We start from the raw sequence: 14876 nt of genomic DNA on the forward strand, positions 1-14876 counted from the left end.
AGGATAAAGGATAAAGACATCACAGAATTTCTCTTCTCCTCACATTTCCTTATTTTCACTTGCCTTTTGAAACCTTTCTTTAACCCTTTTCTTTACATTAATGCAATTTATGAGTATATGACAATAAAGCATCTTGTTTCCTTTATTACACCCTCTCATTCCCAAAGTAGAGTAATCAGATGACTCTGCCACATGACAGAACATAACTGTATGTGATTTGGTTAGGACCTCTACTCTTTGCATCAGGACTGCACAGCACACCTCTGGTGACTTGATATGCTATAAATGCATTTGAAAACCATTAGCCCACTGAGGTGTGGCTTTTGCAGAGCAATAGAGAGTCTACAATAGAGGGCAAGGGCGGTGCTAGGGGTGCTAGGGCCGTGCAATTGCTCAGGAAGGCACCAAGGCGGCACCATCGCAAACCACATTACCATTGTACAGTAAATCATTGCACCAACGCCACTGATTGAGGGTTTTTGATTGCCTGTCTGACGTTGACTTCAAAGCTCTGCGAGCATTGGTCTCTAGCCTAATGATGAAGTCCAGCTGTTTCTCAAAAGGCGAGGCTGACCAGCCTCCTTCAAATGTCTCTGCTTGCTACTGGTCAAAGCCAGACTCTTGCCGAAGCCGCCGGGTGTAATCAGAGGTTACGAACCACCAAAATACAATTCATCACAGAAAACAAGTGTCTCTTTAAACATATGTTGATTGTCTTTCGAATCAAAGCTGTCCTGTCATTAAGGAGAATCAGCAGCTTGATATATCTGACCATCAACTACGTAACAAACTTGGGGTTCATCCGGGTACTTACAGTACACTTGATCTCACCCTACGTACCCACGCACAGAGTGGAAAGGGTGGCAAGTACGAATATTGGAACACATCATTGCAGACATGGAGAAAGCCTTACTTGTGACGGCAACATGGCGATTATTTTTGCCCTCATCAATGACATCCATCACCTCTTCAGGACTGGACACAAACCGTTCTGTGCAACCCTGCAAGAAGCATTCAGGACTCAGGAATAACAATTCAACAAACTCAGTTTCATTCAATATTCGTACTCATCCATCTCAATTCAGTATCAAAGATGCATTGCCATGCAACTTGTGCATGTTACTGGAGAGCTGCTTCAGTTCAATCAATGCACATAACAAAGATTACATTCAATTAAAACAAAGAAATCACATCTCCTATCAGTGTATGACATTGTGTGAGATATACATGACCTTCTAAATACAATTATGATATTCATGTAGATTCAAGCATTAACTTCTATCACCTAAACAGTCTAAAACATTGCTATACAAGGCATCATTTTTATGCAGTCCAACTGAAGCAACTACCTTATTTTCTGGGCGTTATTGTTTCTGTCTTGCATTATTGTGTGCAATAGGATACAGAGATTAACAGTGCATAATCTAACACTTTGGACAAATATTATGATTGTAAATCCACTACGTGAATTTCAGGTCATAAAGGCTAATCTGCTGTGTAAACATGACTTGTGTTAATCCAGTACTACTACTGCTGTGTGTGTGAGTGTGTGTGTGCGTGTGTGTGCGTGAATGTGTGTGTGTGCGTGAGTGTGTGTGTGCGTGCGTGCGTGTGTGCATGCGTGTGCACGCGCGTGAGTGTGCATGCATGCGCGTGTGTTTGTGTGTGTGTGTTGCTCACCTTGACATAGGGCACTCTGTTTTTATCTTCATGGACTGCCAGGTTTGTCTTTGACACTATAATATAATACAAATTGTCATTTAATTTCACATTCACAAACAGGATATTCGTCGTTATGATAAATCGATACATTAGCTATCAATGTTGAAATAACCACTTTTTAGAACTTACCATCTAGTAGATCCCTTATTTTGTCCATATAAATTTCAAAATACGAGACCTACACAAAAAGATAATCACAACATTCATTAGCTGAAGACAAACTACAAGATGTCAAATAGCATATGAATGACCCAGGGTCACAAAAAAACTCTTTAAAAAAACACATTTCTGTAAAATTTGGTCTACCATGAAGCCACTAGAAAATATGAAATTTATCCTGCTGTCTCTTGAAGCTTGAGGTCACTCAGCATGTAGCTATTAACATCATTAGGTAATTACAATATGACTATCTACTAGCAAGTGTGAAATGTAGTCTGTTGTCCCATGCCTTATTTTAATGTGTTTAGACAAGGCCCCTGTTATAAATTTGCTGTTACTAGAATGGCAATGATCAAGTCGTAATGAATTACGAAAGATGCTGTCTAATGTCATAGTGGTATAGTAGGCCTACTATGGTAGTAAAGCCCTTTAAAGCCCTAACAACGCTCCTCTGGTGGACTCAGGGCCACTGCTAGAGTAAAGCAAAGTACAAAAACATATGTATTCGTTAGTAGGTTACTATTATAATCATTATTACGTAACTATGACCAGTTAGGGCCTCCAAAAGCTTAGCAGGGGCCCTGGGCAAACTGTACGCATATCATGATGCAACTCAATATGCTTTGAGATGGACCTGCATCATCACGAGTGGCCTCACCTTGATGTGGAACTCCAGGTTCTCGTCCATGGAGTAGATGTGGTCGAATATGTCTTGGGCAATTCGGGGGATGATGCCCATGAGTTGAGGGTCGTGCAGCTTGCCCTGAGGACCAAAGAGAGAAGAGAGTCATCAAAACAAAGCTATACGCTACAAACTTATCAAGCTACATGTTTTTACTGCCTCGTTGGGAGTGAGCACAACTTAGCAAAGCCATTTTTAAAATGTTCACACACTGCTTAGGACTTTTTCCTTTTTGGTGTTCGTTTATTCAGTTTATTTACTCATTTGGCAGGAGATGACATTTCGACAACACTTTCTTGTTCAACACCTGAAATGTGTACAAAGTCCAGTCATACTATAAATGTCTCAAATTCTGCCAGCCCTGTGTTTTTGTCAAACTGTGTACACATGCATGATGCATGATTATATGAGCTGCATGCTTCCTTCAGCGGTTTCCTAGCACTTTCTGTAAATGAAGTTAAACCACAGAGCTGAAATCACAGTTCCTCACATTGAATAAGAGCTTTATTTCACGTCCCATAAGTGTCATTTCTACTTCATGAGGAAAGCTTACTGTACGTCTGTCTATGTCTACTGCACATATTTGGTGATGCATACTGGGTAGGTGATGTCACGAGATTTCATCTCACCTCCATGGTATGGGTCTTCCCAGAGGAGGTTTGCCCATAGGCAAAGATGGTCCCATTGTAGCCTCCAAGGACATCTGAAAACAAAAGATATGACATCATCAGTATTGCCATCATGAATCGGTTATTACTATATATATTATACTATGAAAGAGCACAGAGAGAAAGCTAATACCCACCCACAGAAGTAATAACAATTGTTAGTCAAATGCAACAATCTCTGCTAATCCACCCGCAAAAGCCAATGAGAATCGTTAGACATAGGCAATAATCCCACCATCGCACCACGTCACAAACACCCTCAGTTAGAAACACGCTTTATCAAAGTCACAGACAAACACCCACCTTTGACAATCTGTTTGGCACAGTCATCGTACACTTGCCCTTGACTGGTGTTGGGGGCCAGCACCCGGTCAAAAACATATGGTTTACCCTTGAGAGAGAAAAAGGAACAAGATCAGCTATTTTACAGTCCCAAGAAAAAGTTTGTACACCCTTTGAAATTTCTTACCTTTCTGTTAAAATTGGTCATAAAACATGGTCTGATCTTCCCGGAAATCCCAAGAAGGAACAACCAGAGTCTGCTTTAACTAATTCAACCCCAACATTTACAAGTTTTCATATTTTCATTGGCCATAAGATGTAAACATTCACAGGACAGCAAGGCATAAGTAAGTACGCCCTAGCATTCAATAGGTTTTAACCCTAAATTAGTCACAATAACCTCAACCAGATGTTTCCTGTAGTTGCAGATCAGATTAACAAAACAATCTGGATGTATCTGGTCTCCCTCTTCTTTAGAAAACTACCTCTCGTCAGCAAGGGTTGTGGGATGTGGAGTGCATAGCTTTCTTGACTTCATGCCATATAATCTCAATTGTTTTTTGTCAGGGCTTTGACTGGGCTATTCCAGAATGTGTATTTCATTATTATGAAGCCATTCTAAAGTCGATTTGCTTCTAAAGTATGGGTTGTTGTCACATTTCAGGACCCATACTCTTGTGTGCTTCAACTGTTTGACAGACTATCTCACTGTTTTCAGTAAAATATCTCGATAAACTTCTGAGTTCATTGTTCCACTGATGATAGCAAACTGAAAAGGGCCTGAGGCAGGAAGGTAGCCGCATATAATGATGCTCCCGCCACCATACTCAAAGGTGGAGATGATGTTTTGGTGAAGGTGTGGTTCTCCAGTTCTCCTCCAAACATGACATTGTGTGTTCCCCTGAACAATTCAACTTTGGTTTCAACGTTGGTCTACAGAATATTTTGCAGTAATTCTATGAAGCATATAAATGCTTTTTCGCAAACCTCAAAGGTGCAGCAATATTTTTTTGGTCAGAAACCCCATTAATTTTAGATTGGCAGAATTAATCTCATTTTTAGCTATTCTTGGTTACATCTCCTCTTCTGAGTATGGTGGCGGGAGCATCATTATATGCGGCTTCCTTGCTGCCTCAGGCCCTTGACAGTTTGCTATTATCAGTGGAACAATGAACTCAAATTTATTGTGATATTTTACAGAAAAAACGTGAGGAAGTCTGTCACACAGTTGAAACACACAAGAGTATGGGTCCTGAAATGTGACAACAACCCATACTTTAGAAGCAAATCGACTTTAGAATGGCTTCATAATAATGAAATACACATTCTGAAATAGCCCAGTCAAAGCCCTGACAAAAACAATTGAGATTATATGGCATGAAGTCAAGAAAGCTATGCACTCCAGACATCCCACAAACCTTGCTGACGAGAGGCAGTTCTCTAAAGAAGAGGGAGACAAGATACAAACAGATTGTTTTGTTAATCTGATCTGCAACTACAGAACAAGTCTGGTTGATGATATTGCAACTAACTGAGGGTTAAAACCTACTTAATGCAAGGGTGTACTTACTTATGCCCTGCTCTCCTGTGAATGTTATGGCCTTATGACCAATAAAAATATGATAACATGTAAATGTTTGGGTGGAATTAATTAAAGCAGACTCTGGTTGTTCCTTCTTGAGATTTCCGGGAAGATCAGACCATGTTTTATGATCAATTTTGACAGAAATGTAAGAAATTTCAAAGGGTGTACAAACTTTTTCCTGGGACTGTATATAGGCCTGGGTCTGACAAATGGTGCTTTATAGTGTTTGGACTCAAAGACATATGATTTTCCTCTGGGATAGTCAAGAGAGAAAGAAAGAAAGAAAGAAAGAAAGAAAGAAAGAAAGAAAGAAAGAAAGAAAGAAAGAAAGAAAGAAAGAAAGAAAGAAAGAAAGAAAGAAAGAAAGAAAGAAAGAAAAGCTTCTGATCTTTTTAGCGGGTCTTAGTTTCACTACATACCGTAGTAGCATACTGGCACTGGTTCAAATCCTGTGATATTGTGGACAGTTTAAAGGGGATATGTAGGTATTCCTTTAAACTCGAAAATATAGGCTACATCTAAATTGTATTCCAAGTCCTTGCTGACCAGAAAGGTCTAATTTCAAACAACTGGCTTATGGGGCATAGGCTGAGAGGATGTGAGTGGGATAGAGCCATCTACATGTGGAGTACTTCATCAAAGACACCAGTACACCAATTACAGTCCTCTTGACTAAATTACAGTGCATCTTACATGGATGACCGCAGTTCACTTCCCACCACTGACAAGATATACTTACTGCACAGTCACACGGAGTGGCTTTCTTAGCTGTTAAATGTTTCCAAAGTCATCTCAAAGTCGGTTTATCAACTTGTAACAGAGTGAAAGGCAATTCTGAATTTCCCCTCCTTATATGGACGATATATGGGCTATAAGAACGTATGGCTGGGCCCTGCCGTGGCCAACCGGTAGGGCACTCATCTACCATGCCGCTGACCCCGGTTCGATTCCCAGCTCGGGTCCTTTGCCGGCCCTTCCCCATCTCTCTCTCCCCACTCACTTTCTGTCACCACCTTCACTGTCCTATCATAAATAATGACAAAAAGACCAAAAAAATATATTTTTAAAAAAGTATGTTTGGATGATCTTAGCATCTCTCTTAAGTGCAAATCAAGGTACTGTACTTCCTCCCATCCTTTCCTGTTGCTTGTGCCCTCTGGCCTATGTGTGAGTTAATGCCATTTGAATTGTGTGTTTGCATGACATATAGAATAACTTCAATCATCATTGACATCGAGCTTTGCATCACAAGGCCACAAGCAACAGGAAAGGACAGGAGAAAATAGTTTGACTTGTACCCTTTAGTTTGAGATAAGACACAATCCCACCTTCAGCCTGCAGGGGAAACTGAAGAGTGAAACTAACGTGTGCTCCTTGTTACTTGTGTTAAACTTTAAACACAACCAGATGCCGTTTCTCATGGTCCCAACTGATACAGCAAGCCGCACTCTCGTACTTTATTTCATGAGGAATAAATCATTAAATGCATTCAGTGCAAAACTGCTTTAACGGTTGAGGCGGAGTGTATGATTGCATGATTGATCTGTCATGCCTCCACAATCAGCCAAAGTAATATACATACAGGAGTACCACAAATTTCCCCACCACTTTGGAAATGCAACTTGAGTGAGGGATGAGGTATTAGAAGTCTGCTCGCATTCACACAAAGATTATTCATCAAGAAGATGCTGAGCTTGCCATGGATTCTGTATAAATGCTGACACAAAAAGCAATAATGTATTTGCAGGGGAAAACACTGCCCCAAATGCATATACACACATATAGGCGTACATGCATGCCGTTCACTCATACATAAGAGTGTTTCCTCAACCAGAAAAATAAAAACAACACTGGGCCTTACAGGATGGACATGGCTTTCAAAATACACCAACCTACAGAACTTGAACCTATCTACGTAGAAGAAATTCAACTAAATAAAAAAAACTAAATTTAATCTCTCATCGCTACATATTCACTGAACCACTGATCTCTATGTGGATCCCAACACAATTGAATGTAGCTATATACCACATAAATAGAGGCTAAGTGCATGGTTATATGGCTGATCTCATCTGTGGCTTCACCAGCCGATGTAATACACAGGAGTAACACAATTTGAAATGCACCACTTCGGTATTAGAAGTCTGCTCAAATTCAGAAAGATTATTCATCAGGAAGAGGCTGAGCTCAGCATGGATTCTGTATAAATGCTGACACGAAAAGCAATATTACATTGCCAAAGGAAAACACTAGCCTGAATAGGCCACCTCTGTATATAAACACACATGCAGGCCCACACGAAGCAGCAGTGGCAGAGTGTAGGGAGGTGGATCAGAAGGTTGCAGGTTTGAATCCCACCCTTACCTCTCCCTACACTTCCATCCATGGCTGACGTGCCATTGAGCGAGACACTTAACCCCACATTGCACCAGGGACTGTAACCAATATCCTTTATCTAAATCAGTGTTTCTCAACAGCTGTGCCGGGGCACCCTGGGGTGCCGCGGACCCCCTTCAGGGGTGCCGCGGAAACGTGGCTGATAAATACAATTATGTAATATAATACATATTTGTCATTGGAATCTTTCATCTGCCATTTACGCACAATAAAGTAAATATAGGTCGCCCCTGTCAGCTGCAACTTCGAACGTAGGTCGTGTGACGTTTCCAAATGTGTTACTTTTCTAAGCTTGTGTGGTATCCGATGCGATGCCATGTTACGACTTGTTGGTTTGGGGTGCCTTGAAATTTCTCACGAATTGAAAGGGTGCCTCGCCTTAAAAAAGGTTGAGAAACACTGATCTAAATAACTGTAAGTCGCATTGAATAAAAGTGTCCGCTCAGTGTAATGCTAATACAATGTATTTAATGCAATGTCACATGCATAGAGTTCAGTCATACATGAGTCACCTCAACCAGAAAGAAAAAAACAACATGCAGGGCCTTACAGAATACATGGTTTACAAAGTGCACTAAACCGACAGTACTTCAACCCATCTAGGTGCAAACATGGTATAGACTTTGATGAGATAAAAAATAATCCCTGATCTCCACAGCCTTATTTGAATCTCAACAATCATTTAATATATTTGCCCCATAAAGCCTAGAGGCAAGCATGATTTCATGATTGATCTGTCATGGTTTCATAATCAGCAAAAGTAATAAAGTAGCCTATGCCAAATTTTACCACCACTTTCAAAATGCAACCTGGTGACGTATTAGAAGTCTGTTCACATACAGACATATTCCTCATCAGGATGATGCTGAGCTCAGTACACATTCTAAATGCTGACATGGAAAACAATGTTAAGGGAAACAGTTCAATTACCTATATCACCTGTTTATATGTACATAAACATACATGGACAAATGCAGTCCAGTCATACTGTACATAAGAGTCAGTGTCACTTCAATGAGAAACAGCACAGGGCCGTACAGAATGGGCATGGCATATGGTATATGGCAATACAGAAATCCAACAATCTAGGTGAGGAAATAGCATAATCTTTGCGAAACTAAACTGATCTGACAGCTTATAACACATGCACATTCACCATTTGTGCACCTATACCATTCTCATAACAGAGTATAGTCTTTTTTAAACTAAACATATTTGCTGGTCTCCACTGTTCTGTAAAACTTACAGATCCTGGGCAAAGCACAGACAATCACAAAGCACAGTAGCCTGAACAATCTTTTCCAAATCTGAAGTCATCCATCACTAAGGCCTGCCATTGTTCCTCAAGCTCTGTCAGAATAGAGACAAACTGAAGACCCAATCAATGGAACTAAGGGAAACAACCCTCAGTGTAGCCAGTATTTATCGTATCCCAGTGCTTCAGGCGAATACAGCACATCCAAAGGCACGCCTCATTCACGTCTCCACGCCATTACAAGCTAGGAGTGCTTACTGTAATAACTAATTTATGACGATGCAATCAGACAGAGCTCGAGCTCAGAGATCTCACTACAGGCCTCACAGGTCGCAGTGAAGATATCGGAGGCGGTGATCACATGACCCAAGTGATCAACTCAAGTTATATTGCTGGTTTGTCTTGTGGAATAGCAGCCATTACGCATGCATGCAGAAGTGCTTTGCCAATGGAAACGGTGAAGCTGAGTCTACGCACGCCATACATCCTGAATCAAAGATTCCTTACACCATTAATGGACTGGAATAGCTAAAGACAATTTGGGAGCAGGTTGCCCCTTGCATAACACAGTCAGGCACCCTGATGCTGCATGACGAAATGTGTTTATCAAGGTTGCGTACCAGCTTCATTTCAAACAGGCCAATTTCCCTAATTGGCACAAAGGCGATGTCATCTCGCTATTTCCATTCCAAATACAGGCATATATTCTAGGTATATTTACAGTATACATTTAAACAGACATTGTAAGATGAATTGCGGTGGTGTGATTCATCAGGCTACCTGACCAAACAGTGTGTTTGCCAGGCGACTTGCTGCGCTCACACATTTCGCTCTGCGTAACGCCAGAGAAAAAGAATGCAGCTCCCCGACGCCCAGCTTGGTGGCGATGCTACTGCCAATGTTACACCTTACACTCGACCAAAACGATGGTATAGTCTGTGTTGTTATCTTAATCATACCTACCGTTATGACCACGGTGTCGTCATCCTTGAATTTCGGTATGTATTTGTCCCCTCTTGTGATTTCTGATTCGTTTAATGGCCTGAATCGGCACATTACTCTAACACCGCACTCGGCAGCATCCGCCATCGCTGTCTATCCTTTGGACAGATATCCCAAATAAACTTCACAGAAAATTCACCGATGCATGAATGTTGGAGTTATCTTCGTAATGCCAGTTATCCTCGCATCAGTACACGCAGTCCACTTTGCGCTGCCCAACAAAAGACCTGTTCAATTGCGACGATCCATTTCAGTCAATGAGGATTGAAAATCAGCTGCATGACACGTCAATCACTTACAGAATAATCGCGGCGTGACCGAGAAATACCAACATCCATCCAACAGAGAACAATTTGAACGCTATGTAATTCCTCTCTCAGCCGACAACAGCGACGCCTGTTCCAGAGTTTCACCGCAAAGTATTGCTGGCGTTGCTGTCCTGCATCAGCATCACTCCAGCTCCCCCGCCCATCACCTAAAGCCCAGCAGTGTCCACAGTCCGCAGGGGACTGGCACTTCCTAAATATGAGCTGGGCCTTTCGGGAAATGTCGTCTCCTTGCCTCGTTGATGTGGTGCAGAGTGACTTGTGTTTACATGGTCAAATTGGGACCAATCCAAAATGATTGCAACGGTTGAGAATTCTACCTGACTGAAAAATATGCGTTTGGATCCTCTGTCATGTCTGTAATAGTCTATATGCCAGGAGACATAATTACCTTTTTAGAGCTAAAGCCTCAATATAGGATAGCGGTTTGAAATGCCATGCCACCTGCTCAATATGCAACACACCCAGCTGTCAGTGTGTGCCCAGCAGAGGGGGTTTGGATGTGATGAGGCAATAGGGAAGCTTAGGTCTTTAAAGACAAAGTTGAAAGAAGTAAAAGTAGTCTTACTGTACAGGATATCTGCCTCATTGTACAGTGGAATAAAGTAACATACCCTGTTGTAATTAGACTCATTAGGCTAATAGACTACTTCTACTTTATACACATCTGCTAAAACACAGAGTAAAAGTATGAAGCTGTATAAATGTAATGCGAAAACGAAGGTGATATAGAAGCAGCCTTATTCACATTTTCACCAACATTATTGATATTTTATTTGTGTATTGTTTGTACAAATGTTTCATAGTGTAGTGTAGGCCAACACAATTAAATGGCCTGGCAGCAGTGATTTTTTGGAAGATGTACTCAATGAGGCTTTCAGCGTGCCTTGAATTGTATTGAATAATGCATCCCTCTAGGTGAGTGCAAACCATTTACAAGAGTGTCAACTCTATTTCTGAAAGAGTAGGGCCTATACAGTACTAGTTGTACATCAATGGTCAATGAGATCCAAAGTCTTACCTTGTTTGGTCATCACGGAGTCAGCCACCTAGTGACAGTGAAGAAGAGACAAAATAAAATATTATATATGAGTAGGCCTATATACGTAGTTTATCCCAATGAAATCTGCATGCATCACAATGTGTATAATGTACACATAGAGACATTTTCCAGATCGCAGTTTGATTTATCCACAGCACAATCATAGGGAGTCTGTCTCTGTCGCTTCATGTGAGCAGGGCCCAGGCTGTTGCATTCTGTGCAGCCTGCACATCTGATGCTATTAAACCCCTTAAGTCACATTCCCTGTTATACATTAGTTGTTACAAGAATCTTACAACGCCCTGTTGACCTCATGATAAGCGTGCAACCCCTTAACACTGAAATGGAACAATAGATGGACTCAAATGGAAAACACTCTGCTCTATGATCTTCCCCTGGAGTGAAATAGTCTTATAGATCTATCATCCACAGACCCTTATGTGGGCAGCTGGGCAGCTGGTTAATGGAGATGATTTTCAGGTCAGAAGGTTGCAGGTTTGAATCCCACCTTTCCAATAGCTGGCTGAGGTGCCTTTGAGCAAGACACCTAACCCCACACTGCTGCAGGGACTGTAACCAATACCAGTTAAAAGACCTGTAAGTTGCTTTGAATAAACTATGCAATGTAAAGCAATATAATGTAATGATGCTTATGGGAAATATGCAGAGGTTTAGGCTATATGTAAGCACTGACAGTTGTGCGTAGAGAGTAACTTAATTGATCGCGGGGGGGGGGGGATTAAGGTGTCAAGTAGCTTACATAAAATACACATGATGCCCACATGGACATTTCAAGACATATAATACAGGTAATAGTCAGGGAGCAAGATAATAAAGACTACAGAAAAAAATAGTATTGAATCCTATTTTGAAACCCTATGAATTTTCTCTAAATGTTACCTGAGTGAATATTTGGGGAAACTGTGCCCTCCAGTGGAGTTTGGTGTTGTGGTGACCTGGCTGCCCACACATGTCACCTTACACTGTCCTTGTCCTCCACAGTGCAGTGGACTGAAACCCGATGGCAGAGATTTTGGTCTGGTCATCATTATTACATTACATTGTAATGACATTACAAAGCCATCTTTTGGACACCTGAAGCAATAATTTGTGTTGAATACCAATACGAGTTTTAACATCTTCCAACCTCTTTCTTTTCTGTTGTCTTATTTTGCATCCTACAGTTTTTCTGTTTGTTTGTTTTGCTTTTTAATTGCTTTTGTTTTATTCCTCTTACATATAGCGTACTGGCTTTGTAAGCAACCTTTTCACTGTTTTTCTCCCCATGATTGGTCCTCCATGTGATACTTGCATGTACTACACTGACAACTGTCATGAAAAGGAAGGCTATAAGTGCCACAGTATAACATACACAGTGTAGCATGTTTATGACACTGCCTTGTTGTTATACCGCATAAATAAGCACCCAGATACAGAACTAGAGGGTTGTCATTGGGAAATAAGCTTATGGCCCCCAGTTTGAAAAACTCTGTGAACACCTGGCCTAATTAACTGACATTAGAATGACCTAGCTGAAAAAGGCTGTTTGTGAATGTAGGCTACATTCAAAATGTTTGCCCTATCTGTGTGGTCTTTTTTTTTCTTATCTACCTTGGAAAAGCTTTTTACTTCACTTTTCCTGATGCAAAGACCACAAGCAGTACGGGTAGGGAACAACACCTCAAGCACCCTGACCCTGAGCACGGGGGCTCCGCAAGGTTGTGTTCTCAGCTCCCTGCTGTTCACGCTGCTGACACACGACTGCACAACGACCCACAGCACTAACCATCTAGTGAAGTTTGCGGATGATACAACACTGGTGGGCCTCATCACCAAGGGCGATGAGACTCACTACAGAGAAGAAGTAGACCTGCTGGCCAGATGGTGCAAAGACAACAACCTCCTGCTGAATGTCAACAAGACCAAGGAGATTGTTGTCAACTTCCAAAGGGTCCAAAAACAACTGCCACCACTGACCATCGACGGCGATGCTGTGGAGAGAGTGAGCAGCACCAAGTTCCTTGGAGTGCACATCAGCGACGACCTCTCTTGGACCACCAACACTACATCACTGGCGAAGAAGGCCCATCAGCGTCTCTACTTCCTGCGCAAACTAAAGAAGGCAAGTGCTACACCCTCCATCATGACAACATTCTACAGAGGAACCATAGAGAGCGTCGTGTCCAACTGCATCACAGTGTGGGGAGGAAGCTGCACGGAGAAAAACAGGAAGACACTCCAGCGTGTTGTGAACACAGCGAAGAAGATCATTGGAGTACCACTCCCCTCCCTGCAGGACATTTACACCACACGCCTCACCCGGAAAGCACTGATGATCATCAAAGACACAAGCCACCCTGCACACAAACTGTTCAGCCTCCTGCCCTCTGGAAAGAGGTACAGGCGCCTCCGTTCCCGTACCACCAGGCTGGCGAGCAGCACAATGCACCAAGCGATCAAGATGCTGAACACTCAACCCACTCTCCCTCCACTGTCAGCCTCTAGCCAGCAAGGCCACTGACAACCCCCCCCCCCATCCCCCACCACCATATCTGCGACTGAACATTCCACCTGCACTACTATACTTGTGACTGAACTTTCAACCTGCACTAACTCAAAACATGCACACACACACACACACACACACACACACACACACACACACACACACACACACACACACACACACACACACACACAAGCACACTGCACTTTCTGCACTAAACCCAAACATACACACACTGACACACACTGACACACACTGACACACACACACACACACACACACACACACACACACACACACAGACACACGAACACACACACAGACGCACACCGCACCTTCTACCTGCACTAAACACATACACACACATACACACACACACACACACACACACACACACACACACACACACACACACACACACACACACACACACACACACACTGCTGCTGGTGTACTTGACAGACCTTTTTAATATTTATTTTTCTTCAAAATGCTACTATTACCATGTCAGAACGCTATAAAGGACTTTTTTAGGAAAAGCACAAAAGCACAACAATACCTCTTAATGTATGTCCTCTACAAGTCTTCTGTTGTCCAGTCTTGCACTTTAAATGTCTGTATGAGCACTGTCTATGTCCATACTGTCTTAAGTCCATGTATAAGTACTGTCTATGTCTATACTGTCTATGTCCTTACCTAGATTAGTCTATGTCTGTATGGGAAAGCAAGAAATGTAATTTCAAATTCTTTGTATGACCAGTGCATGTAAAGAAATTGACAAACTTGACCTGACTTGACTAGTGTTTCACAGTTTTAGGCTAAATGAAGAAATATGAGTTAATTAGGCTATGTATCGGTTCATGAATGCTTGACAAAGTGTTTACTGGTAGCTTTTTATTTCTCAGGGTCAATAAAGAACAAAATGTTGTTAGGAAATATTAGGAACAAGTAGGCCTAAAATGTGCCTTTATATTATCAGTACCCCCTCCCATTGATGTATCCATATACTCATGAACGGCGTGACGTTTTCCATGTGCGTTACGCCCATTTATGGGGGAAAACAACCCATACAAGTCAATTGGTAATGTTGGGGTTCAATAAACGAAAGATACGGACCTGTAGACAAGCGTTGTTCACGCGCAACATGCCGAAAACGTGTTGTGTTGCCGGCTGTTAAAATCATATAGCCAAACAGCCGTGGCTGAAGCATGGAATCTGTTCATTTAGGTTAGCCGATGTAGCATGTAAGT

At 41.9% G+C, this 14876-nt stretch overlaps 1 protein-coding gene across 1 annotated transcript in view; it reads right to left on the reverse strand.

The window, feature by feature from the left end:
* Nucleotides 1-9839, reverse strand: part of LOC134460023 (kinesin heavy chain-like) — a 70995-nt gene extending 61156 nt beyond the window's left edge. Inside the window, exons 1-7 of the mRNA XM_063212506.1 lie at nucleotides 9714-9839; nucleotides 3535-3622; nucleotides 3193-3266; nucleotides 2540-2644; nucleotides 1852-1900; nucleotides 1681-1736; nucleotides 914-1001 (exon numbers count right to left, since the gene is read on the reverse strand). Of these exons, the coding sequence (XP_063068576.1) occupies nucleotides 914-1001; nucleotides 1681-1736; nucleotides 1852-1900; nucleotides 2540-2644; nucleotides 3193-3266; nucleotides 3535-3622; nucleotides 9714-9839 (586 nt within the window). The remainder of the gene's footprint in view (nucleotides 1-913; nucleotides 1002-1680; nucleotides 1737-1851; nucleotides 1901-2539; nucleotides 2645-3192; nucleotides 3267-3534; nucleotides 3623-9713) is intronic.
* Nucleotides 9840-14876: the final 5037 nt, after the last annotated feature.

The sequence above is a fragment of the Engraulis encrasicolus genome, chromosome 12 (genome assembly GCF_034702125.1).
Source record: "Engraulis encrasicolus isolate BLACKSEA-1 chromosome 12, IST_EnEncr_1.0, whole genome shotgun sequence".
NCBI classification, from domain to species: Eukaryota; Metazoa; Chordata; class Actinopteri; order Clupeiformes; family Engraulidae; genus Engraulis; species Engraulis encrasicolus.